The sequence below is a fragment of the Falco cherrug genome, chromosome Z (genome assembly GCF_023634085.1).
Source record: "Falco cherrug isolate bFalChe1 chromosome Z, bFalChe1.pri, whole genome shotgun sequence".
NCBI lineage: Eukaryota > Metazoa > Chordata > Aves > Falconiformes > Falconidae > Falco > Falco cherrug.
Window position 1 is genome coordinate 2,882,896 of NC_073720.1, and position 27,508 is coordinate 2,910,403.

The 27,508-nt window shown below is 44.6% G+C and overlaps 1 protein-coding gene across 2 annotated transcripts in view; it reads left to right on the forward strand.

Moving 5' to 3' along the window:
* MYO5B (myosin VB) overlaps window positions 1-27,508 on the forward strand; it is a 148,950-nt gene that overhangs the window by 50,594 nt on the left and 70,848 nt on the right. For both annotated transcript variants that reach the window (XM_055698330.1, XM_055698329.1), the window contains exons 6-13: window positions 2,822-2,965; window positions 3,905-3,986; window positions 7,959-8,066; window positions 10,220-10,329; window positions 11,918-12,183; window positions 17,127-17,208; window positions 18,729-18,869; window positions 26,439-26,561. In XM_055698330.1, the coding sequence (XP_055554305.1) occupies window positions 2,822-2,965; window positions 3,905-3,986; window positions 7,959-8,066; window positions 10,220-10,329; window positions 11,918-12,183; window positions 17,127-17,208; window positions 18,729-18,869; window positions 26,439-26,561 (1,056 nt within the window). The remainder of the gene's footprint in view (window positions 1-2,821; window positions 2,966-3,904; window positions 3,987-7,958; window positions 8,067-10,219; window positions 10,330-11,917; window positions 12,184-17,126; window positions 17,209-18,728; window positions 18,870-26,438; window positions 26,562-27,508) is intronic.

Below are 27,508 nucleotides of genomic sequence, written 5' to 3' on the forward strand. Positions count from 1 at the left end.
TTCTCTCCAGAAGTCACAAAAACAGTGAGAGCCATAGGGGCTTGTGAGCCAGACCCGATTTGCAGCCTCACAGCAGCCCTGAGCTGGAATGAAAATGCAGAAATACGTTGGTAGCCTCCATTTAGCCCACCCCAATTGCTCCTCTATTTGATGGTCTTAAAGCTGAGCCTGTCCATCCCCAGCATGGCTCCAGGAGCCAGGCTTTGAGCGGGCTTCAGAGTGGAGAGCCTGAGCAGTGCTGCCGGACGATTAGTATTTTATAGTCTTCCTTGTTCTTTTGCCACCACGTGGTACCTTCTAATCTTCTTTAATTATACAGATCTGAAATAGAAAAGAAAGGGATTAATCTGAGATATTTCAACAGTTTTATTTTTGTTAATTTTTTGTTGCTATCCATCATGTAGGAGAATAACAAGTCCCGTTAGAGGGAAATCCCTGCTCTGATGGAAAAAAATTCCTTTTATAAATATAAAAGAAAGGGAGAAAGCAGCTTTGTTTCATTGCACTGTGATCAGATGGTGAAAATAAATTTTTGAGTGCCTAAACCCCATTTTTCCAAACAGATTTTGGAGTCTGAGTGCCTTCATTTGCAAAATATCCAAGTCAGCATGAAGACAAGATTTGGGCTTTTCCAAAGTCCATTAAACACTTCAGACCTGTATGACTAGCAGTGCTGCTGTAGCAGAGCGTAACATTGTCCTGTGCTTAATCTTAGGCTTGGCTTAACCTCCAGGGAGGCTTCCTCAGTGCCTTGTGGCCAAATTGTCTGATAGACATGGAGGTAGTGGCTGATCCAGGACAAAAACCCAGCCCAAGAGGCAGCACGCACGGTCTAGCGCTGTGCTGCCTGATGTGGAGTACAAGCTGGAAGGATAAAACAAGTGATGGTGCAGATGAGCAGTAAGAAAAGCCACACAGGTGTATGGCTGGCAGAGAACAAGGATACTCGATCTGCTGCAGTGCGGGCTTCACGCTATTTTACTCCTTTCCTTGCTCATCTCCTGTGCCTCTGTGAAATGGCTGCAATACCTGGGAACACTTAAAAGCATCCTAGGAAAAATTCATAGTGCATGCTATTTTTCTGTATGACCCCATAATTTTATTGCTCTAGTTTTTTTGCCTGTGTTCAGTTCTGGATGTAATTTCCAAGTGCTGGGGACAGGGAACCTGTTTGTCTTTATTGGAAATAGATGAGAATGTTGCCCACACAAAAACAATGAAAAAGAACTGCCTGGTTTGCAAAACCCCCTGAAGTTACCACGTGAAGATGGAGTAGAGCAGGTGTGTGTCATGAAGGAGTTCTTACTACTGAGGTGCACTGTGTTTGTGTGGGGTGCATGTCCCTGCTGAGAGATGGGGCAGGTATCTCTGCTTTATAGACACGGAATTGAAGCACACAAGATGATGATGATATTCTGGATGCTCAATTCAGCATGGAAAATATCTATTGCAGTGTTTGTTGTAGCAGTTTGTGAACCCCTTTATTTCTGGGGAATCAGCACTGGGCTCTAGGCAGAAATGCAGTGTGTGTGCTCTGCCTTGCTGTTTTTATGTATGGTCTGGGATGCGTGCTGGAGGGTTGGAGGTGGGAACTGGGGGCTGTGAGTCTGGAAGCACTAAACGATGGGAAGGGTGAGCTGCGGTAAAAGGGTACATAAGTGGGCTTTGGGGAAAGGAGGTGCATTGGCTAGTGGAGGAGTTGGGCTGGTGGTGGATGGATAGGGCAGGGAGCAGGCAGGGCTCGCTCTAGGTGTGATGCTTTAATGGAGAGGTGGAGTGGCCAAAGGGGCAGGCAGCAAACAGCAGCTTTGCGTGTGCAGCAGCCTTGGTGTAGACAGCACCGTGCTGCACAGAGTCATTCCCTGGGGGTGGGGTGTCCACTACATGCAACTTGAGGTATCAGGTCCTACAATCAAAAGTTTCGGGTGATGTCAACGTGATGCTGTAGGTAATACTGTGATTCTTGCTAAGTGTGCATGCTTGACATGTTCCCCAAGAGCTGTGCTGTAGGTAGAGGTGGTCTGCAAGGAGAGTCTGGGAAATGCAGCCAGCCTTCAAGAGGTGCCCGAGGGCTTTTTCTTGTACATGTCCATTCCCTTCCATCACTTCTCCTGTGCCTGCTTGAGGCTCATCGTCTCAGGACAGGGGAATGGTGGTAGAAAATAAGGCTAGTGTAGCTATGAAGTAGAACATTGTCTTTCTCTGGCCTTCTTGCATCACCACGAGTTGCTCCTTTGGCTGCTTGATGGTTTCCCATGTTTGCAGTGCTGCACCCCTGATGTTTGCATGTTGCCTGGTTTCTTTCTGCTTCCTTCTGCCACTGTGTGTGTCAGCATTACATGACCATGAGGTGACAGGTAGGTGCTGGAGAGCCACAGAGGGACTCTGGCCCCATCACCAAATCCATGGACCAAAGCCCAAGCATCTGGTGACATATTGCAACTGGTTCCCTCCCTCTCGCAGGGCTTCATTGCCCATGTCCCCTCGAGGAAACCTGCCAGTGTTGACTGTGAACAAAGGTGGGGGCATCCTAAAAAAGAAAACAGGAGTACTGTGGCTATTGGTGTGTAGATGGTCTAATTGCTGCACAGATTCTCATTGCTGTTTATATGGGTTTTTCTTCCATAAAAATCCTGGAGACACCATGTTTTCAGTGAAGAGTCCTCCCCAAAGTCACATTGTTGCTCTGCCTTCTGCACCTGGGAAGGGGTTTCCCTCAAATTCTCCCATGACTGTTTACATAAAACTGATTACAGACTTAAATATTTAAAAACTTTTAAAAATTAAATTTAAAATTAATGTTTAATTTTGTTTTATGCAGGCAATCGGAAATGCTAAAACAACGAGGAATAACAACAGCAGTCGCTTTGGGAAATACATTCAGATCGGCTTTGATAAGAGAAGCCGCATCACTGGTGCCAACATGAGGACATATCTGTTGGAAAAATCACGAGTTGTATTCCAGGTGAGGAGTTGTGCTTTTTTCCTTCTTTTCTTTCTTTTGGGTGCTGTACTCCAGGAATTTCATAGTCAAGGTCTTCTCCATAGATAAATTACTTCAAAAGTAGCTTTCCTGGTGGACATGGCTTCCAGAGATCTTTCAGGCTTAGTTTTTTGCAGTTGTTCTTGATGATCCCAACCTGATGACCTCATTCTGGAGGAATATGTATCTGAGAGACTTGTTAGTTGGCCTCTGGTTGTTCCCTACATCTGCCGGAAGCTGGAGCCCTGATGAGGGACTGTTGCTTCTGGCCTGGATGCTCAGCCCAGATGGAAAGCTTTTCTGTGGGCAGCTGCTGAGATCTCTACTGCACCTTGTAAAAACCCAGGAAGAATAAATTGCAGGCAACAGTCTTCAGGTTTGAAGACAGAGGAGAGGCAGGAAAAAGGCTGAGGAGGCTGATGTATCTGCTGCAGCATATCCCATGGATTTTTTTATGCTTAGAGTCCATAGGGCTCAGCTCAGTCTCTGCTGGTTTGTGCTTGAGATACAGCTCAAAAGGACCTGCAAACATTTTGTCCTTGCACAGAAAAAAGCAAACAACCCAACTACAAAAATCCTAAAAACGAACAACGCTGGGAAGCCGCAAGTATAGGCCACTTCTTTTTACATTACTGTCGGTTTGCAGTGCCGTGCTTGCTAGCTAACTTAAGGCATGGAAGGTAGTAAAGCTGTATATTACATTTGCAAGATGGACAATGTACATTGATCAGGGCAAAGCTTAGCACCTCTGTTCTCCTAGGTGGATAGAGGTCCCAGTCTTTTTGCTGGCACTGAGGGAGTCTTGATGGTGGGACGCAGGGGATGGGGTCAGGGTGGCCCTGGGCTCATCTGGCACTGGGCTGAGGGTGGGAGCACTGCTGTAACCTCTTTGTGCCTCTGGTAACGGTGCTTTCCCCGTAGGCAGAGGCTGAGCGCAACTACCACATCTTCTATCAACTTTGTGCCTCGGCAAGTCTTCCAGAATTCAAAGACCTTGGACTAAGTAAGTACTTCAACCTCCCTGTGCTCCTAGTTGTGATGGCAACAGGAAATTGTGGTGGGGTTGGAAATGCAGGTCAGTGATGGGGTCGTGTGTGCCTGTTCAGTGGGAGGAGGTAAAAGGAGATGTGTTTGAAGGGCTGCTTCTCCCCTGTGGTGCCAAGGTTTGCTTGTGCCGTCTTTGGGGATGTGACACCTTGGATGAGACACCAGTGCTTATCACCTCTGTTGTGCAGCAGCATGCTGCATAAAGTGCATGATGTTTGTGTTGCACTGGTCAGCACTGTTAGGCTACTCCAAGTGCTGCTGGTAGGCAGGAGCTGTTGCTGGAGGTTAACCGTGGTGGGAGAAGGGAGTAAACCTGTGTGTTTTCTAGAAGCTACCTGCAGAGCCACGGTGCAACCACGTGTGATAGATGCCAGATGATGCAGGGAGAGCATGTGTTAATATTGTACGAAACTTACCTAAAGATGTGTATTTTATATCAAGTGTGAGTGTGGGTTGATCTGGCCAGAGTCTTGGCAGGAGCAGTTGTGTCCTTTGAATCAGTTACGTTTTTTCAGTGGTTAACTCCTGGGTTGTATCCAGAGTTGTGTTTTTTTTCCCCAGACTTGGCAGCAAAATCTCTGTAAGACATCTGATTAAGAGGGTTTGCACTTGCAGCAGGGGGTGCAGAGATGTTTTGTAATTTATTTATCTTCAATATCTGCTGTTGCTTAAAAGAAGTAAGGCTTAAAACATGCTTTTAAGCATTTAAAATGGTGAGCAAGGCAGGTTGTGATCCCAATGCAGAGCATCTTGCTGCTACAGTCTCACGGAGACTATGTGGCTATAGAGGAGTGGCTGGTCAGCTGGTCAAGAGAGAGGCTTTCAGTTTCTGGGTAATTCTGGGTTTGTCTTTGACTTTTGGGTTGCCATAGGCACGTTGGTCACAATTACTGAGTATCGGTGCTGAAATGGAAGCGTTCCTGTTGTCATCCTGTTGTCACCGGTAAACCTCAGCATATTACCAAACTGCAGTCCATACTCTTCCCCAGTGACACCAGACCAGATAACCACATCCAGGAGTTTGCTAAGGCATAACATAACTTCTGAGACTGTCTAGATGTAAACCTTAATGTCTGTCCCAGGACACCTGGGTGGGATGTGAAGGTTTTGTGTGATTCACTGGGCACTAGCCATAGTATAAAACCTGGCTTGTGATGGACCTGAGGCTCCTTTCAGTCTGTAGGGGTCCCAAAACGAAGTTCTGACAGTGGCTTCCCAGCTACAGTCAAAGAGCCTGTGTTTGGTCCTCTTGCATGCTTGTATGACCCCAGAGCACATCTTTTGGCCACTTCCAAAAGTTTCTGCTGTGGGCTTACATGCTTCATTTTTGCAAAGATACTTTGAGTATTGATGATGTTGTCTGCTGGCATCTTAAAATTCAGGCACAAATTATTTCAACCCAGTCTGGCAGATGAGCTGATGTGGCAGAGCTCTAGCTGTGAAACCACCTTTCTCTTCTTGGGAACATGTGGATCAGAGGAAATACCAGTCTTGTTCAACATGGCTCTCTAAAAGCATCATCTGTATTTGAGGTGACTGTAATAGTGAAGGTTGAGAGCTCTGCGCTCCTGGTGCATCACCCAGGACATCTTTGTGCTGTTGTGATTGTGGTTCTCAACTTCAGTGTCTCAAGCTGGCGGTGTAGGAGGTGGTGGGTACCAGTGTCGTTAGCCCACAAAGAAGTCCTCTTAGGTAATTTCTAATCAAAATTTGATGTGTTGGTGCATGTCAGTCTGCAGCTGCACTTTTCTGTAGTGCCTGTGCATTTCCTGTGTCGCGGCGTGTACATGTATCCACTCAACCCACTGCTTGTGCATTCAGGTGAAATGCAACAAGGGAAAAAGAAGTCATGCTCTCCAAAATGAAAGCTGTGTGTCTTTGGTGTTTCCTGCACTGTCACCTTGCAAAAGCTTAAAACTCCCTGAAGTGTTTTCGTAGCTGGCAGATGCAGTGTTGCTCACATTGCTCAGTGGGGATGGCTTCTGGGGCATGTGGATGCCATGAGCTGCTTTTGTTGGACTGAACAAGGCTCTGCTTTGACCTGTTGAGTTACTAGTGCTGTGAGTGCAGAAGTGCATAATTCACTTACTTTCCTTTCTTTTGAGGGATCTTTTTCATTGCCACCTTCACTTCAGATTTACTAGCCTGTATCTTGAGATGGTTAGTCAAAACTCAAACTTACTTTGTCATGTAAGCTGTATCTTATCTGTCAACCTTGTCTTCCCAAGGCTTATACAGAACAAGAGGTGCCTTGATGTGGAAATCCACTTTTTATTAGACAGAGGAGGGTGTCTATTTTTCCATATCAAAAGTAGGAGCTGTTGCTTCTCCCTTGGGTGTTGTGCATAGAAAGAATTGTTGTTACTTTCTTTTGTATTGCAAAATGCTGGAAAATAGAGTCTCTAAAATTATGTGAGCCAGCAGAGCAAACCAGTAAATGTTGGCTCCTCAGTCAGAGTGATCCAAAAGGGTTGATTTTAAACGAGAAAGTAAATATTTGACTTAAGATGTGGGAGCCTGTGTGTAACACAGTGCCTTTTGAAGTGTGGTGTCTAACTTAACGATGCCTGGGCAGCGGCGCAAAGCAGGAATACATTTTATTTGCTTGCAGTGAATCAAAGGGTTTCTGTGGTTGTTAAAATTATTGCACACATATTGAAATATAAATATTGGAGTCAGTTATATTGGCGTCAGGGATGACTTGAGGCAGAAACGGATCCCATTGTGGATGATTAAAATTGGAGGCTGATGTCTTGGTCCTATCAACCACTGCCAGACCTGGATGCACCTTGCAGGGCAACATGCAGCAACATCAAGCTGTTAATGCCACACGCTCTGTTGTGAGCTGCTGTTGTGCTAGCAGGACCAGGATGGACGTTGGCTCTCTGATCCCAGTCAGAATTTTCTGCCCCTTATTCCTGATGCTCCAGCAATGAGCAGAGTTGCTGAAACCTCTGGGTCCCAGGGCTTTGTATGCCAAAAAGAATTAAATGTTTTTCTTAGAGCCTGAAAGTACAGCTAATGCAAAAGCCTGTGAGAGGGCTGGGAAGGGTTGGGGACTTTCTGGTAGCACTGTGAGTCAAAAAAAGTGCAGATTGTAGTGATTTTAAAGATTACCAGCAGGCTGATGTGGAACACACAGTAGGCTGTTTTTCTCATTATTTTTGTGATACTTGGGAAATGTGTTTCTGAGTGTTAACAGTCTTTCTGAGTTTTTCTTGGCAAGTCACTCCTACCCATTTTGAAATGAGCTAAAGCTGGTGCTGAGAACGGATTCTGGGTGGGATGGGGCAGCTGTCCACTCCTCGGCTACCCCAGCCATCCCTGGGACCAAGCCTTAACATATCTTAATGGTTTTGGCCTCAAGTAAGCACTTGTTTGAAGGGGAGGCAATTGTACGTGCAGCTTTAAGTGGATATAAATCCTGCGACCTCTTCTTGTATCTGTGTTTGCATGCCTCTTGGTTTCCGTAGGTTTTAGCTTTGTGTCATCCTGAAATAACTTTGCTAAAGCACGGACGCTTAAATGGAGCTATGCTTCATTCACTTTGCTCCCTGGGTTTAAAGTGGTAGGTGAGAAAGGTGTTAAAGTGTCTGCACTGGTCATGGGTATGTAAAACAGGATAAAATCCCCTAAAAGTAGTAACCTCAGTATTTGAAATAGCCTGCACCCATACAATGAAGCAGTTATTTGAATCCCAAATATACTATAGCTCTGGGGAAGGGTTTCATCACTACAAGAAGTAGTTAAACGGTCACTTACCAAGGTTATACTTCATTTCTAAGTAAACTATCGTTCAAAGGAAACAGGTGCCCTTTGAGGTTGGGCAGGATGGGGGACGGGGAGCACCCCAGTGCATGCCTCAGGGAGTGGCTGCAGCAGGTGAGTGCTGCTTGCTGATGTATTTCTTCTCTCTTTTCTCTCCTAGCATGTGCTGAAGACTTTTTCTACACTTCTCAGGGAGGCTACACATCTATTGGTGGTGTGGACGATGCTGATGACTTTGAGAAAACCAGACATGCCTTCACTCTGCTTGGTAAGGGGTTGCTCTTCTTGGAACCTTCCCAGCAGAAGTCTCTTGCAAATGCTTTCAGAATTCTGTCTGAATTACATGGCTCTCCTGTAACACTAAGAGGTATAAATCCATGTTCCTATTGACTGGGTTGACTTTACCTTGTTCTTTCATATGAGCTGCAGAAGTGTTTTTTACAGCTGTCTGCAAAGCAGCAGTGAAATGGAGGACACTGAATTCAAGAGACACCTAAACAAACCATTCTGGAGTCAAAGCTGTGCTGCAGCTTTGACTTGTTATTTTTTACCCTATTTACAAGCAGGAAAAGAGCTATTTTTCTGCAATTCAGTCTGTATTTTGGTTGAGGGTGACATCACTTCTCAGACCATCACAGTATTGTATTGAGTAGCTGATTCCTGGGAATAATGAGTCCGAGTAGATCCCTGCTGTGCAGAGTCTGCATTTGCATGGCCAGCTGCAAAATCTATTGCTGCAACAACCATCTGTGCATGCTGCAGTTGAGCAGTGCCATAGCCTGCCTGCAGCAGCAAATGTTTGAAAAGAAAAACAATTTTTGCAGGGAAAAGCTTTCCCAGTTTATTAGTATTCATCTGAAACCAGTTTTTAAAATCCTGGTAAGTCTTGGTGTCTCTGCTGCATTTTATATGTTGGGAGAGGAGCTCATGGTGTTCACAGCCAGTTGTGAAATCCCCCCGAACGCTGTATCGCATCCACTGTACTGTGCCAGCAGCAAGCGTGGGGAATCATTTCAAGTTTTGTAACTGCAGGTGTTTCCCCCAGATTTATCCTCTTTGTGTTTTAGATGGGCTTGATCTCTTTTTTGAGGGGGTGATAGTGGGGTCTTGTGTTTATCCTTCTCTAGTCTGGCTTGTGTGACTTCTAACTGTTAACTACTCAAAGAGAGACTCCACTGGTTGCTCCAGACTTGCCTACAGGTCTGTAATCACCCAGGAACACTCTCCTTATCTTCTTGCCAGGGTCAAGTCTTTCTTTGTCCCCTTCTCTGCCTCCCCAAGCAGACTCCTTGTCTCCTTTCCCTGTGAAGCACTGTGTGAGCATCTTTGCTGCCAATTTGATGACGTTTTTCTGCTCTTCACATGCTTCCTCTGGCTCTGCCTTTCCCTGTTTTCCTTCAATGTTTCCCAGCTTTGTCTGCTTCTGTTCAGGGCCTGGTGAAATTGCTGCTACACTTTCTAGTCTTGCCTTTATGTGTAACAAGGAGAAATCAGATGTGTTTTTAAATCTCCACCCTAGCCAGGCTTAACTCTAATTAGGAGAGCCAAGTAACAGCAGAGCATTGCTCCTTTTAGTAACCTTGAAACGTTTTTCACTGTGCTGATAACAGAAAAGTCTGGAGAGAGAAGAGGAAGCTCTTGGTAATCAAAAAGCCAGCAGGTGATGCCTCAGACTTTGGGTGGATAATTAGGGCACCAGTACTGAACACAAAAGGGACACACAAACCCAAATGGGATGTAAAAATGCAAGGTATGGCAAGAAAGCCCTGTGCGGGCTGCTGCTGAGCAAAGCTTCTGCTGGGAAGGCCTGCAAAAGTCTGCCAGAAAAAATATGTAAAGAAATAACATCTCACACCCCCAGCAAAGACCCACAACTTGTGGCTCCTGTTGAGACACTGGGGGGACAGTAAGGCAGAGCTCCACATCACCTCCCTGGTGACTGGCTGCACCCAGCTGTAGCACTGGTCTGGAGGCGTTGTGCATCACCTGCATGGCTTTAATTTTCTCTCCTGTTTGTGGGGCACTGGGAATAAGTTGTGATTTTTGTGCTTCAGTTGTCAGCTAGATCTCACTGTTGGACTATGATTGTAGAGAAGCAACTCCTTGTTCTAAAGAAGCTGCAGAGTCCTTATAGCTCTAATCCTGTTTGATCATTACGGAGTAGCATCCTTGGTTTCATGCATGTTCGCAATAGTACTAAACCTGTCTGTGATAAAATGGCAAGCAACAGGGGTAAAGAAATTACATGAGCTCCTCTCACAGTCTCTGCTGTCATTTTTTACTTTACTGAGAGTTTATGATGTGTTTACTAGCAGAGGTCTCTCTACCTACAGCCTGGGAAGGAAATCGAACACTGCAAGCATTTTCAGTGAAGACTGTTTGTGTTCTGTTGTGACAGTCAGCTCTCAATTGTTCTCATAGGAGTGAAGGAGTCTCATCAGACAACCATTTTTAGGATAATTGCTGCCATTCTGCACCTAGGGAACGTGGAAATCCAAGTGGAACAAGATGGCGATGCCTGTAGCATATCGGTATGTCACCAGCAAGAGTGGGGCATGTGGGGAGCTTTGTATGCTCATAAATTAAGCCACATTGGGTGTGCTGGGCTTCACAGCAGTGTCCTTTGATGGAAAGCCCTTTTTTCCCCCTGGTTTTCTTTTCTTTTTTTGAAAACACAGTGTAATTTCCTGGTTGCTTGGTTTTTCCTGGAAGATAGTGTATTATTTCTCTGCTCTAGCCATTCGATAAGCGAGATGATTCAAAGGTTGCTTGCCACCTTTCATCCCAACCCATCTTTTAACTTTTCCCGCTTTCTTGAAAGACTTGATACACATTGGGGGACCTTGGGGGAACAGTGACTCCCCCAGGAGAAGGTGAGATGCCCTACAACCACTTTCCTATAGGCAAAGCCATGTAGCTGCTGCTTTTAATCTGGCCATGCAGTATGCAAAGAAGGACTGCACAGTTAATTAGCCGGAATAAATAAGACCAAAGATGCCTTAGTGGTGTTTTTTCTCTTTCTGTGTTTGTTCAGGGAGGGCAAAAATAAAGGCAGTTATATGGAAAATACTGTCTGTCCTATCAATTATCACCGCAACCTAGACTGGGTCGTTTGTTCCTAATTAAAGTATTTAAATGAGTTCTGCACACACTTTTAGTGTTGCCCTTGACATAATGGAGTGCTCAGTTAGTTAGATGCTGGGGGTAATTTACTTGATATTTGGAAACACAGATATGTGAAAGTCGCGTGCTCCGACAATGTTGAGTTCTGTAATGGTGTTCACGTTGTTTAATTACTTTCAGATGTAATTGCAAGGTATTAAATCAATCCTGTTATGACTTTGAATCCGTGGTCAAAAAGATGTCATAGTAATAAAGCATCCTAGAGGTCTTCTAAAAGGCATTTTTCTCTCCATCCCCAAACCCATGCAGCTTCTGTGCATGCTCGTATCTAACTGGAAACAATTTACTTCCTTTAGACATGTATTATTACACTGAGAAAAGGGAAATTGATTTCTCATTGTCCAAGAGGCAGTGCCTGCTATCTTAGCATAATAGAGACTCAGAACTGCCTTGTCTGTCTTTGAGGGGGGAAAAATACAATGCACTAGAAAAAATGAAGTTCATTTTATTGATTATGCAAAACACGAGCCCTTCTGGTAATGCACATTTTGCAACTTTGTGATTCGAATTAAGTTGGTTTGTAAAAGGCATGATGTAATGGCATGCCCTAAGCTTTAACTTAAGGCTTATTCAAGGTTGCTCTGAAGGAATGTGTAGTTGCAGCTCAAGGAGGGGTAGAGTGCTTTCTCCTGTTGCCAGTCATTGTGGAAATCTGCTCTTTCTGAAAATCAAAACCTTAAGAACAGCCGGAGCAAAGCCATATGTGTACCACTGTTCAGAGCTCTCTGTAAGCAGTGTTACCCATGTCCATGAAAAGTAGTGCAACTGGATGAGTGCTCATTGCTTTTTTTGTTTCTTACCAACCAGAGGAACAGAGTATTTCCCTAGATAGTTAAGAAATACTGCTAACTTCTTGTGCTGATCTGGGAACTCAGTATTTAAACTGCAGTTTTGGAGTGTCACCAACTTGCTGACTTTGCTTCTTGTTACCCCTAGAGCGAGGATGAACACTTGAACAAATTCTGCAGCTTGCTGGGTGTGGAGTGCAGCCAGATGCAGCACTGGCTTTGCCATTACAAGCTCGTCACCATGGCAGAGACCTACATAAAGAGCATGTCTGTGCAGCAAGTGGTGAATGCCAGGAATGCCCTGGCCAAACACATCTATGCTCAACTCTTCAGTTGGATTGTGCAGCATGTCAACAAGGCCATGCACACCACCGTCAAGCAGCACTCCTTCATTGGTGTGCTCGATATATATGGGTATGCATATTTTTTGCTTTTAAGGCTGTTTAATTAGTCCTTTCTGATTTGTCTCACCCTTGTGGCAACACATGCTTGACCTTGGCTTGCAGCAGGTGATGGGAATAATAGAAAGGAGTGCAAAACAGTGCAGTTGTGTGTGTTTTTCAGTTTTGATCCTCCTTTAGGTTGCACAACCCTGACCTTGAAACAGCGCATACAGATCTGTTTGATGTTTGCTTTTGGGATTTAGTTCCTGTGCCATCACCATTCAGGATTTGTATTCTCCATGCTGTTGAAAGCATCGAGCTTAAAGATAAGCAAGGAGTAAAGGTGCTGATGTGGAGACCAAAGACTGTGCTAGGCTCTGCTTGGGGTTGCTGTGGGATTTGAGGAAACTATTTTGCTTCTTCAGCTGTGAAACTGTTGCTGCAGGGCCCTTGTGCACCAAGAGCTTTCAGAGCACTTTGGGAGCCTGTGGCAGGGAGTAAGGTGCAGAAGGCTCTGCCATAACTGAAGGCAAGGCTTGCAGCCTGCAATCTCTTTAAATTCAGACTGGGTACCAGTTACCGTCCAGTCTTTCATCCTGGCACCTGAGCATTGGTAGAAGAGGGATGCAAGAGTTGGCTGTGAAGAATTCATTTTAACTGAAGAAGAATTCATTTTAACTGAAGAAGCAGAAGATGTAGTAGAAAGGAAGGGATTCTGTCAGTGGGAATGGAAAGAGGTTTTCTGGGTTTGGATTTTCACCTCCCCTCTTTCAACACCATCCCTTTTCTGTCTCTCTGGGGAGCAAGGACAAGAGAGAAGTCACAGGCTGCACAGAGAGGTGCCCGATGCCCCATCCCTGGCAACATCCAAGGTCAGATGGGACGGGGCTCTGAGCAACCTGATCCAGCTGAGGATGTCCCTGCTGGTGGCAGGGCGTTGTACCTGATGGTCTTTAAAGGTCCCTTCCAATCCAAACCATTCTGTGAGTCTAAGTGGGACAGCAGTGACCTGCTGTGCTCCCTTAATACATTAAGATTCTCAGTTGCTCCTGTTTCGGAGGTGGGATGGATCAGTTGTAGATGTACCAGGAACCAGCCCCTGACCCAGTGCAGTTGCTGTCCTTGCTGAATCCCAAATCCCGTGTAATGGCAGACTCCTTGTAAGGTGTGTCAGATCTAGATGGACCTGAAACTCAGCATGAGATCCTGCCGAAGCAGCTCTGGGTCAGCTGCAGAAAGCTTTGATATCTATAATACTTACACGGTTGCTGGAATTGGATCTTGTGTATAAAACCTCCCAGGGAAGGTTCTACAGCTCCTGGTGTTTGGGATGTTGATTTTAACATCCACTGGACAGCCATGACAGCAGAAAGGATACCAGAAATTGCTGGAGCATCAGCATAGCCCACTGCCTGCTCATCTCCATCAGTGATTGCTGCCTATGGCAGGGTTTACAGGAACACTTGTGTCAAGTATGGTAAGAATACAGTCCTCTGGTTTTGGGGTTTCAGTGGGAGGGGTTGAGATGGTGAGATGGCCCTCAGAGGTTTGCAAGTGTCTGGGCTTGGTAGATAGCATGGGACCTGGAATATCTTAAATAACCAGATGGTATTGGCACAGTCTGGTTTGAAGACTGTATGACATGGAAAAGCTGTTTCCCATCAGTGTCCCTACAAATAGAGATTTCTGCAGGCTGGGATATGATAACTAAAGCTTTGAGATGGAGCCATGTGAGTGATGGTGGGTCAGCACAGAAAATTGGATGTCTGAGTTAAAAAATCAGATGTGGCCTTGCAGAAACCTGAATAAAAGGAGACTTGAGGATAACAGTCATGAAAGATTAAGCTGGACTTGAAAACCTGTTAGAGTGGAAGAAAATCCTCCCTTAGCTGCAGGTCTCCTACGTCACATCCAGTGTGTGAGCTAGCAGGTGCTTTTACAGCACCAGTGTCACCGTGGGGTACAGCAGGGGTTTTTCACAGGTACTGGCAGGTCCTGTAGAAATAGGCAGGTTTGCAGGGGAAGGGTTTCTGCTCTGTGGGCTGTAATACTTGTGTGAGAGTCCGGCCTCCTCAAGAGACCATAAATCCCTTTCAGAAGGGGGTTTTGCTGTGTAAATGCCAAGTAACTAACAATACAGGGACTTTGGGGACTGACAACCTGACTCTCTGCAGTCCTGGACAGTGGTTTGTTCCCCAGGCTCGGGTTATTTGGGAGTTTCAACGCATTCTGCCGAATACTGGAAATTAGTTTGGTTTTTTTCCCTAAATGCTTGTTGGTTTTCCTCTAGGAGAGGAATTAAGCTAGAAAGGCAGGGAGCCTGCAAGCAGCCTTCACCACACATCCCTAACATCCTGAGAGCACCTCTGTCCTGGTGCTCCTGGGGGAGGACTGTCCCCATGGGTGGGATTTCTAGGGACAAAGTCCAAATGGAGATGGTCTAGAGGCTGTGGAGTTTCTTTCCGAATTCTCTAATACTTAACTCCACATCCTTAATTCTCTGTTAACACTGAGGTGAGAGGGTGCCACACTAAAAGCCTTTATGCTTTTATTGAAATCATGTCATTTACTATACTAGCAATACCCCAGTCCATCTGAAGAGTGCGTTCACGTGGCATTCCTGGACTTGGTGGGGATGGCTTGTTTTTCCTCTGTTTGCCATGTGAAGAGAAGTGTGAACATCCAGGCATCCAGCTGTATGCTGGACTTATTTATGAAGTTTAAATATTTTAGTATAAACCCTGGTGCTGCAGCAGATTTAGGAGATACCAGTCGCACAGCAGAAAAGGGAACAGAAGAAAAACCAAAATGCAACATTTGCTCCCAACATCTGCTCACAGGAGCTGTCCCCAAGCCTTCCCGGGAGTCATGATGGTGGGTTGGAGCAGTGAATATGCTTATTTTTTGCACCAAAATATAGTGCCCTAAAATGAATAGAAACCAAAATGGCCATTGGTTTCCTTTTCCCAATAGGATGTCATTTTAGTGCAGTCACTGTGTGCAGGTAGGACCTCCTGGTGAATGTGCATGAGGAACTGGTGATCAAACTGCTCTGTCAATGAGCAAATTGCACTGGCAGAGTCCCGTAATCAAAAACTTCACAAAATCTCCCTTGGAGTTGATATTGTACAGCTGCTCTGCCCCCGGCTGGCCCGCACTGAAGAGGGTTCGTAAATCACATCTGGTGTTTCTCAAGTGGAAAAAGTTTCCACTCTGATATCTTTTCCTCTTGTACCCTCGCTCTCATTGCGTTTTCCCACCTAGCTCATTGTGCCTCTCCATCTCTGTTTTAATTAAGTCTTTCCTTGCCCTGTGGCTCTAATCATGAACCTGCAGGACTGGGATTTCTGAGGAGTACTGGGAAAGTAGAGTCCCTTTAATTGCAAGAGCTGAAGGCAGGGATCTGCTCGGTGTGATGGCTGTTGCAACCAAGATCCAAGCGCAGCAGCAGCTCTTCAAGGACACATTCATCATGGAGGCTCTGGCGACGTGTTTAATATAAACATTTGTGTGTCCCAGCCACCAGATTTTGCTGCATTAAAGATTGTAAAGCTTGGTTCCTGGCATGGGGATGGATTGAGAATCCTCTGCTCAGCATGGGCTGCAGTGGCTCTGGGAGCAATGCCAACCTTGGGTCAGGCAGAGGGGGAACAGTCCTGGCTTTCCTGGAGAGCTGTGGGGCTGATAAAAGCACCAAAATGACACCTTTTTCCTATGCCCCCTTTTCCTTTAGCTTTTTTGTATTGCCTTTCCTCAAGGGCTGAGGCATTTTGTATCGTGAGGGCTTTACTGCATGGCACTACCTGGGGAATAACTGCATCGTGTAGATAACAGCCAGGTAGTCCTCAGAAAGTACAAGAAATGCTGATTTTAATTTATTTTTTCTTTTGAGGGAAGGGGGAAAAGGCTTCACTTGTTTAGCGCTTTGAGACTGTACGGCCAGCTCGTACAGCACCTATTACCTGAGTAAATATTTTGCCACGCATTTATCATTACAGCAGCCCTTGCCGCTTTTTCCCTTAGTTTAATCCTTACAGTCATGTGTCAAAGACTTTTTTTCCCCCTCTCCCTTCCAACTGTGCCTTAAAAATAGAAATCACATAATTCCCTGTGGTAGCTGAATTTTTTTTTTTTCTCTTTTAAGAGTAAGCCCAGCTCCCTGTGCCTGTTCCTGGACATTGCGTGCTTCAGCCCTGACCACCTCTGGGGCTGTGCTGGCTCTCTGCTGCTTGCCTGTAGTTTGTGTTATTAAAACTGCATTTTTAAAATTTTTTTTTTTCCTAATTGTGACTAGGAAGCCAGTATTGAGCTCAGTTTGGAGTTGGCCTGCAGAGGGGTGGGATAATATTTTGGCGAGGGGAGCTTTGGAAGCCCTAGTGAAGAGGGGGAATCACAGAGACTAACACCAACCTCCCTCTAAGGAATGTGTCGGAATCAGAGCTGAAAGCACCATTTCTCTCTCTGCCTCCAGAAGTCACTTGCTTGCATGTATCTAATTTTTGTGCTATCAGGGATGCAATACAGAGACTATAATTATGAATTTAATACCTTCTTTTTCTGCTCTATTGAATTGCTTTAAAAATACCACGTTGGGTCTTTTAAGACAGCAGTTAACTGTTTCTCCATCACCTTTGCAGTGAATGTATTTGGACTTGGTATTTCATAATATTTTTCCCCAAGAGAGGCTGTTACATTTCGTGCCTTAGACAGCACTTCTGCCTGATGGGCAGGAAGCTACAGTCACGCTGAATATCTCATCTGTGTAGCAGAGAGACCTCTTGAATCCCTTGAGTTGTTGCGAGGAAAGATACCTGTTTTGGGGAATGAGGAATAAAGTGTAGATCTAGGATAGGAGGAATGCGAAGACACCGTGTAATAAGTGGTGTTATCCATCACACAGATGACGTGGTTGCAAACAGAAGTTGATTTTGAGACTAAGCAAGGCTTAATGCTATTTTATTCATTGCTTTGCAGGTTTGAAACTTTCGAAGTGAATAGCTTTGAACAGTTTTGTATCAACTATGCCAACGAAAAGCTCCAGCAGCAGTTCAACTTGGTAAGGTCAGCTTGGAAATGTTCTATAAAACATAGCAGAAAATGTGTCAAAGTGGGATTATTTTATGTTTGGTGCCATTTACCTGCAGCCTGGCCAGATCATGTGGCCAGCATGAATGGGATACAGTCTCTCCCAGGTAACGATTATGCATTGCAATTGTGCTAAATATTCATATGAAGTTGAAAATGTTGCTTAGTTGACTTATAAGGTCAATACTGGAAGCAGGTTTGCAAATGGTTTATGCAAAGGTTCACTGGTGATTTTGAGTAAGTAGATAGTTTGCCAATATATTTTTTTTTTCATAGTTTCAAACTGAAACCTGGATGATCTTGTGCAGAGTCCTGATTTCCAGTGTGAGAGAAAGCCTGGGTAGAAACCTGCCTATTAAGTGTGGCTTAAGCCTCTGCAACAAAAACTGTGTTATAAATAGCAGGATTGGACACGCTCCCCATTTTTCACTTGGATGTGCCCCTCAAAAACCTGGGATTCTTGTATTTTATTAGATATAAGTGCTTGCCTGCGTTGGAAGTGTAACCAGTAAGGGGCCGTTTCCTGCTTTTGTGGTAAGCAGGGGAAAAATTACTGTTAGTTTCAGGATACAAGAGAAAACTTGTTAAATTTGATCAGCTAAGTACTGCAGAGTAGTTTGGCACTTTGAAACAGTTTTATATGCATAGACGTGAACATTTGCAGTATATCTAATATATCAGATCACTGCTACTAAAAATGAAAAGTAAATTATGGATGGTATTTGCACTATTCATATCTTACTTAGTATGTCCAACTATCACTTCTGAAGCTTATAAATTCAAACTCTGAGATGATGTGTTTGAAGAGATTTTAAAAAGCTATCTTTGAAGAAAAAAGTGCATTTGAAAAATCATTTTTTAATATGCTTAGAGTATCTCAGAAATAGTCAGAGACAATTTATCTGCTTGGGCAGAGGTCTGAAATACATAAGCCATGCAAAGATTTTTTTTTTTTCTTTTTTAATAGGATGTTTAGTTTTTTTTTAAAATAGTAATTTGCAATAGAAGTGTTCCTGAGTCAGTCAGATACTACTGCTGATATCCCTTCTAGGATGATGGGTGCTCTTTGTGAAGCACAGATGGGGGCACCTGCACTCAGCTTCCAGCGTATGAACCTGCTACAGGTCACTAGTTTAATCAGCAGAGTGCTAAAGGAGAAGAGGGATTTTTGTCAGCCCAAGAGATAAGTGCCATTTCAGTGTATGGCTTCCACCAAGGTGTAGTGACAGTTTCAGTCATTTTCCAGTGAAAGTAATTTAAAGCCTTTTTTTCTTTTCCCATGGTGTCCTACTGTAATACTTTAATTTTCCTTGCCAGAAGTTAGATTGTATAAGTGGTAGAGGCTGTACAAAACTGCACGTGAGGGCATCTAAAGCTTCTATGGCTTCTGGATGTGCTGATGGAATACTCTGCTCCAGCAGGGACAAGTGGGTGAATGGGGAAGGGGCTGGTTAAGGTCACAGTCAGTAACTGCTGTTTTTCCACTCTCAGCATGTGTTTAAGCTGGAACAAGAAGAGTACATGAAGGAGGGAATCCCTTGGACTCTCATAGACTTCTGCGATAACCAACCCTGCATAGACCTTATAGAGATGAAACTTGGTATCTTGGACCTACTGGATGAAGAATGCAAGGTAAAGAGGATGACCCACCTTTTCACTGGTATTTTTATTTTCATAAAAGATTAAAAGAGCCGGCTTTGACCTGTGGTAGCTTGCAAGAGGGTAAACATCTCCTTTCACATGCATTGCTGGGCTGCTCATGGCTAGGGTAGGCTTTTGACATTTGCTTTGCTCTAGGATGATTGAGAACCTCCTTGGCAGATGTTGGCTGCCAGCCTGGGTACCTGATCTCACCATGTGTTACTGGACATCATGTTTCTGACCTGGGTGTACTTAGGAACAGCTGTTGCTTGTGACTCTTGATTTCTTCAGTGTTACCCAGGAGCTGGAATTCCTCCCTGTCTCAAGCTTTATTTTGTCTTGAGGGAAACCTGTGTCGTCTTGTGGTAGCTATTTGGTGTAAAGTCGATTGCATTTAGTGTACAGACTTCAGGTGCTTGTAATGTTGGGAGAGTAGTTTGCTGTCTTGTACCCTCTCTCTCTCATACCAGCCTAAATTTAAATCTTGCTTAAAAGTTGAGAAGAAAGGCCAGAACCACAGACCTTTATGAGAGTCCATAAGAAAGGCTGGACTCCCAGTTCAGTCATGAATTAAGAGCATCTAGGAACAGGAAATTTAAGATGGGAGATTTTTCTTGAGAAGTTGGGATGCCTGTTTTGAAGGTCTTTGGTGCAAAGAGTACGTGGAAGGTCTAGGGTCTTCAGGTATGGTCATCTTGACAGCAGAGCTCGGTGTGATGCTGTGGTGAAAAAGCCTCTTAGGCTGGGCAGAGCAGCTCGTATCTCTTGATTTCTGGTGTCTGCACCGCAATGATGACAAGGAAATACTTGAGAGAGTGTTACCAGAAGAGGGCTATAAAACATTATGATACTGAGGATAAAGAAACTTGAGTGATACACAGGAGCGATTGTAAGTCATAGTGAATGGGAGGGTGTTCAGACCCTTCAGTACAAAAAAGCCTCTAGTGTGCAACAGCTAAAAGTTGGACAGATTCAACCATGAAATAAGCCTTTTTAATACAGAGAACAGCCTAGTGGAAGAGCACGGTGACTGCCTTCCTGCTGGATGAGGCTGCCATGTGGAGCCTCAGACTGGTTTTGCTATGGTGTGATCAACAAGTTGTCCTTGGGAAGAGCTTCCATCAAGATCTGGATGTGTTCTGTGTCAGGAAATGTCTTACTGATTGTGGAAGGGCTTTTGAGTGTTTTTGAACGAGGGCAGGGAAGGATGAGGCAAGGGGATGGTGGGAGAGCTGAAGCCGGGAAGAGTCCCCCCCACCAGGATAGCCAAGGTGATACAGAAGGACACAACAGATTCTTGTTGGCTCTGTGGAATCCATGGGCATGGAGTGCAGATGCCGTGGCCCAAGGGCAGGAGTGTCCTGTTGCATTAGAGGGAAAAGTTTGGACCCATTATTTAGACTAGTGTCCCTGTTGGGATTTAAGGAGATGTGTGACCTGTCCGTGTCTGGGAGAGAGGTGACCTGTCAAGTGACTGCTCTCTTCCTGACAGGGCTCCCTTCCCAGGCATGACGGCACTGCCCCAGCTTGCATGTCTCACGAGCTCAAACCTTGTCTGGGGTACAGGCACTCTGACTATCCCTTTGTGATGAGCTGGAGTCGGGGTTTTGTCCTTCTTCAATCTGGTTTCAGGAAGACTTCTTAAAAATGAGAACAAATGAAACTTAACTTGATTCCCTTAAGAACAGCATCATAGCCAGTGCTGGCTCATAAGGAGGTCAGATTATTTCTTTGATATTCAGTACCATTTAATTTGGTCTCTGCGCTATTAAGCCTGTTAAATTCTTTAGGCTCGAGCTGGCTCCTAGGTGTTGAGGACCGTTGTGGGAAGTTTCCTTCATGCCATATTGACTGTAATGCTCTTTGCTTCTCCCTGAAACACCTGGTACTGGTTGCTGCTGGTGACTTTGCATTAGACAGTGACTCATGCACCAGCAGTAATTTGGGCTACTTTTTTCATTCATGCTTTTTTTTTTTTTTTTACCACAAAAATGAAATGCAGGATCTGTTCCCCCCACCACATCAAATGCCAATTATCTGGGTATTTACCTGTCAGTGGGGAATGCTGTCATTAGTCACAGGCCCTTATTATGGGCCCTGTAATTGACTCTTTTATAATAAAGCCGGAGAATGTTTCCAGTTTATGAAAATTTCAGCAGAGCCTGTCAACTGAAAGCATCGGTTTATGGGTGAAAACCTTTACCCCTGCAGCAGCATTTCAGCTCTCAGGGGGAGCTGGCCATGATGGGCGCAGGACCACGATAGGGTAATTGCAGGCCATCTCATTAGCACGTACAACAGCAGATAAATATACTCTGGGACTTGAAGTGTCATCGAGGGGGTCCTGCCAACGTAATGGAACAACAATGCAAATGCAGAGGGTTTGTCGCTAATGTTCTTGCTTCACAGTATGGATTTTATTTTTGTTAAATCTTTAATGTGAGGTTGAGGAGGGGGTGTCTGGGTATGTGCTGAAGCAGTTCAGCTAAAAAAGGTCATATGAGAGTCTTGCTGCCGTTTAGAGAAGGAGGGGGAGCAGACAGGGTTGAAATAGGAATTGACAATTAAAAAGAGGGCTCTTGAATTGAGTTCAGAATTTTAAGGACTAAACCTGTCTCATGGAAGCAAATAATAAAACCCCTAGCTCTGAAAAAAGAGGGCTTTATGATATGTTTGGGCTGGAGTTTCTTAAACAGCTTTGAGGTCTTAGGAATTGGAAGCTGTTGTAGAATTAAGTTGGAAGCGGGCTTCTGGAGGTCATCTGGTCCAACCTCCAGGTATGTCCCTGGTCTGCCTAGAGGAAGCCTTCTAATTTCCATGGGACTGTGACCTGATGTTCTCTTCTAAGTGACCTTGGAGTCCTCTAGGTGCCTTTTCCCTGCTTCCTGCACTAGAGTGTCATTTGCCCAGATTGGGAGCTTTTAGGACCTCTTGATTTTTGTTTTGACCTAAAAAGATGCCAGAGGGACAGCAAGAGTTTGTCACACAGACAGAAATGGCCTTGGCTAGAAACCATGGCCATGTCAAGGCTACCATGGTGTGCACAACATTGAAGTCCTGTAGCACAAACTGATAAGCCTGAAGAGAATTGGAGAAGGGCATCCAGGAGAACCTCCCTGCTGGTGAGCTGTGACGTGTGCATGGAGTGACTGTAAGGCCAGCGGTGGTAGGAAATAATCTGGGATAAGGGCGGAGTCCTTGAGGAGAGCAAGAAGACAAATGTAGAGCCTATGAGAAGAGATGGGTGTTAAAGAGGGAGGCTGTCCCCTGCAAATGCAGTTGTGGAAAGTTGGGAGGACATGTGGAAGATTGCTTGGATGTCTGGGATGGCTTTAGGGTGTGGTTGGCCTTCTTGTGGAGGGAATTACTTTGGTGGAAGGGACAGCGGACTTTCTAGGAAGATTTTAAAGGCTTTGAGGGAACGTGAAGAGTGACTTCTGCACTCTGAAGAGGAGCAGCCATTCAGGATTGATGTTTCAAGAGACTTAAATAATGTTCAAAGAAAGGTGAAAACTCCTAGAAATGTTGTCAAGTCTCTGTGTCAAAGCTGGATCAAGTGTCCTGCTTTTCAGGCTGAAACTACTTGCTCTGCTTGTCTTCCATATGCTTCCCAAGTGCCATTTGGGAGGACAGTCAGAAGTTTCTATGGATGTCCAGGATTCTCTGTAAGGTATCCTGCTGCCTGGCTGCTTTCTTGCTTTTGCCTATGCCATTGGAATGGGAGCAGGAACGGAAAAATTAATGACAATTTTTTTTGCCATTAGCATGAAGTGCATCTAAAAGGGTTTGACCCAGAATGGGCTGGTTGGAAGAGTTGATGTATCAATCTCGGCATTGTTGTCCAAGATTTATTAGGGATCTTAGTGAAGTTCTTTCTGCTGAGGAGGAAAGTGACCCCAAGGCTGCCAAAGGGGGGAAGTGTCCAGCCAAACCCACAAACTCCCTCATGTTCTCGAACTCTCTCGTGGCTCAGTTTTGTGTTTTATGGCACGTTGCCATCATGTTAGGCTGTTACTGTGCCAAACGCATTTTCTAACGCTGTTCAAAAGATGCTCTTTAACCTTTCCTGTGTCTTTCTGTCAAGTGCTAGAAATGTTGAAGTCGGCTTCTAGCAGACCTGTTTTCAGTCCTGCTTGTCCCTGTGCATCACTGTGAACTTGGGTATCTGAACAAATGTGTGTTCCTTGTCTGGACTTGTTAGTTTTTTGAACATTAGAAATTAACATGCTGCCTTCCTGTGCCGCCTTGTCCTGTCGAGGGGGGTTTCAGCTCCACGAGCAGATACATGGAGGTTGGACCGCTGGGCTTTCCTTTCGGGCAGACCACCTGATTTGATGGCAGAATAACCTTGCCTACATCATGGTTTCAGCTTTTATGACTTTTAAAGTCAGGCAGATCACTTGTAGTGGAATGTGTCTCTGCAGCGTGGAGGAGGCCCAGGCTCTTCTCAGGCTTTAGTATGTGTTGGAGTGATAAGGACAAAGGAAATAAAATGTAAATAGCTCCCACTGTGTTTTCAGAGGGTTGACATTTGGGTCATTACATTTTAATGGACCTTTGTTGCTTTTATCCATTTAACTGTCCTTCTGCTGGAGGTGATGGTGGTGGGAATCTCACCCTTTAGTCCAAGCAGCTCTTAACATTTCCTCAGCTGTCTGGTGGTTCTTGAAGAACAGGGTGGGTTCTTGGCCATGGGATGCTTCTGATACAAAAGTAGCAGACTGGAGCCTGGGGGCTGACCCTGGCTGAGCTGGGTGGGTTTGATTCCAGTTGCAGTAGTTCCTGGCAGCTCAGAGGGCAGTGTATGAAAATGGGAGATGACACCGGCCAGAATTACACTGCCTGACCGATTTTATCCAGAGTGATGGGCAGAGGGATGGTGAGGGCAGACAAGCAGAAGCAATGACTTTGTGTAATTAGTGGATGAAGGTTTTTCCTGTTAAGAGACTTCCAAGCAATACTTGCATCGGTTTTCTTCTTCCCCATCCCCTAAAGAACATCTTGCACTGATGAGTGAGTCTCAAATAACTTCCTCAGTGGCTCTGAAGGCCTTAAGCTGCCAAGCCAATACCAAAAGCTGTTACAATAGTACAGATAATGGCCCTGTTAGTTTAGTTTTTATCTCTGAGACTTGGTCCCTATCAGGTGCTTCTCAGGCAGCTAAAAATACCCAGGCTGCAAAACGGTGAGCAGGGAGCAGCGCGGGTACAGTGAAACCCTCTTTCTGGGAGGCAGGAGTGATACCTTTGAAGTTCAGCTCTGAGATAAGCAGGTTTTTCAGAAAAGTGAATCGCCTAAAAGAGCGCTGGTGCAGGACAAATCTGCTCTCTGCAGCACCTGGCAGTTCAGGTTTCTGCAGTGCTCCTGCTCTGTACCCACAGCTCAGTCCTGAGCAGGAAATGCCTAATGGTACCTCCAGAAAGGATGTTGTTTTGCATATAAATATTAAATATAACTGATGAAAAGAAACCCATCTGCATTTATATAACTCCATAGCTGGAACATGCATGTCTGTCTTGCATAATAAAATATATCTATAATTGCATAAATAAATGACTTCTAATATTTATATATAATCTGTTATTTCTATGTGTATCCATAATTGACTACACTTGCACCTGTAATATTACAGCTGTAAATATAATTTATAAATATAAAACATCTGACGTAGCATGGCTTGCATGAGTGGCTGCTGTGTTTAGTTAATCCACATTTTCCAGTTAATGGGGGTGGGCAGGAGATGCTTGTCCCAGTGTCCAGAACCCTTCTGGCATGTTTTGGCTTGCTGTCATGAAATCAAAGGCTGTTTCAGAGGAGTGTAAAGAAATACTGCTCTTCTGTCTCAAGTTTTCCTTCTTACTGTTTGCTGTTCCTATTCCGCTGTCACCTTTCTTATAAAGGTCTATGAAAAGACCTGATGGATTACCCAGAGTTTTCCCTGATGCTGCACAATTGTTCCGTGATTTCTCGGCTTTCAGCCACCTGATTTTAAATATTGCCTAACACTTTTCTCCTGACTCCTCTTTTTCTAACCCAAATAATCCGATCAGCCATTTTTTGTTTAGAAATTATTTATGTGTATATATGTGCAACCATTGGTGTTCTGTTGGGAGTGATGGAGAGTCCACCATCCCCTGCCTTTTCCATCCCCGGCAGGCAGGCAGGAGGGATGAGGACGAGTCCCATTTACTGTGGGGCTCACAGCTCTCAAGTGTAACTACTTCACTCCTTGTTTCGTTTGGTTTTCAAGAATTTTGCTTTATGGCAAACTTGTGCTGGAAAAGTACAAAATAAAAGATATTTACAACCATGGTGCTTTCCTCAAATGCCCTTATGTTTTTTGGAAAGGTTTGGGGGTTTGGCTGGTTAGCCTTAGAGGGACCTAAACATACCCTAAAAAAAAAAAAAAAAAAAAAAAAAAAGAATCTTTACGGGAAGTGTAATCATGAGAGCATTGAGCATTGGAATTTACAATATATTGTTACATACTGCTATACAGCTATACGCTTGCAAAATAATCAAAACCAGAATTATTTTTTTCTCTCTAATCTTGGCAGTGTATTGCTTTAAGTGAAGAAATTTATGATTATTTAGTGGGTAAAAACTGCAGGTGCTGGGTGGGAAAGCAAGCTCAAGCCCTCCTTATAACTGCTGATTTGTGAGAGGTAGCCCGTTCCCTTGCTGCACAGGTGGTGTTGTGAGGTATTTTTACTCATGGCAGTTGTTTAGGATTTCTTCATTCTCTGCCCCATCCTACCAAAACAATGTCTTGGGCAACACCTGATATCTTGGTGTACTGTGGTCAAATTCTTTCAACGGCAGGTCTGCATAGGACTTGGACCCTGATTTTTGTGTAAATAGGGTGCAGGAGGAGGGCTTGGCATCCAGGAGGTTTGTGGTCCAGGAGGCTGGGTGTGTGGGAGGGGGATGTGGGAATCATTCAGCTGCGGTTGGACAGGTGTGTGGGGCTGAAGTCCCAACTCTGTGTGCAAATGGACTTAATCATCCTGTGTTTGGGATCCAAGTGACCCCACCCCAAGCCTACTGAGAGGCAGAAGTTTCTTAAGAATTACCGGTTTTATTATTAACGTTATTTATTATAATATTACTTTTTAATATTTTAATATACTATTGTATTATCATTATTATTTTAAATTAGTCTCCCACATGTTATGTTGGATGGCAGTTCGTGAAATTATTTGGTCACCAAAAGTTGCTTTAAGAAAGTAATGTTGGTGTCTCAGCAATTACTGTAACTTAAATGCAAAAATACTTCTTTAAATTTTTTTTTTCCTGCAAGAGCTGTTCTGGCTGTTGGAGCAGAACCAGCATCTGGGTGTTTTTCACTGGAAATGAAATTCTAGCATATCTGTCAAGTATATACATGAAAATAAAATAACACATGCTCCTAGAACTAGAGGGTGGACTGCTTTTTCTCAAATATTCCTGTAGCTCATGTGGACTACAGAAGGCCCGTAAGGAGGGTTTCTCCAATACCTCTGCACACCCCCTTTGCATGCCTGACCTTGACTTTTTCTGGTCCATTTTCTCCCCATCCAGGTTCCCAAAGGCACTGACCAGAACTGGATGCAGAAGCTGTACGACCAGCACGCTGGCAGCCAGCACTTCCAGAAGCCCCGCATGTCCAACTCCTCCTTCATCATCCTGCATTTCGCTGATAAGGTAACCAGGCGTGTGTTGCATGCGCTGGGACTTGAATGCAGAAATGGGAAATGTATGGAGAGGAAAAAAGAACTTCACAAAGGAAAACTAGTTTATAGCACCGCTGAGATGCTTTTTTGGTGATAGGGATGCTTGGTTGGCAGTAATCTTGGTTCATGCTGCAATCTAGATCAGCTTGGAGGACTTCAGCCTCCAAACTATCGTGCTAAGCTTTAAATAGTTATGTTTTCTAGAGGAGAGAAAATCCTTTTTCTCAAAGCTGCAGCAAAATGAATTTCTGTAAAGGGCAGTTTGACTGAAAATGAAAAATTTTCCAGTGAAGGGAATTATTTTTCAAGAGCAGGAGCTGTGAGCATCAGCAAGGTACAGTGGGGAGGAGCATGTGAGAGGTGACCCTGGGCTGATCTCACCCTTCCAAGGGAGAAGATGCCAACTGTGGGACTCTGAATCCCACTGTCTGGTGCTGTAGGGTCTTGTCCATGGGCTCCAGCTTCACTGAAACCCTGATGTGACAGGTGTTACTCACAGCAAATAAGAATCTTAAGAGCTTGCAGTTATCCAAAACACATGTTTGTTAGAAAGAAAAATGTAAAACCAGCCTGGAGATGTGTCTGCAGAGCCAGATGACTGCAGGTGCTGTGATCCCACACAGGTGCTTCTTCTAACCAGGTTTGCCTTGGATGCGAGTGACACTTTTCATGGCAAAGGATGATGCTTCCCTTTCCTCAGGCCTGTGATTCTGCACATGCATACTTCGCAAATGATGTCTCTTTGCGAGTTTTCCTTTTTTTTTGGTGTGTATATGGTCAGTTATTTTAGCCAACTTCAAATGTAAAACATAACATAAAATTTTCTCCTCTCTGAATTCTTCCTTTGCATCCCAACCCTCCGCAATTTGAAAAACAAGAGACATACAGGGGATGTAGCCAGGGTGTCTTTTGAGATTT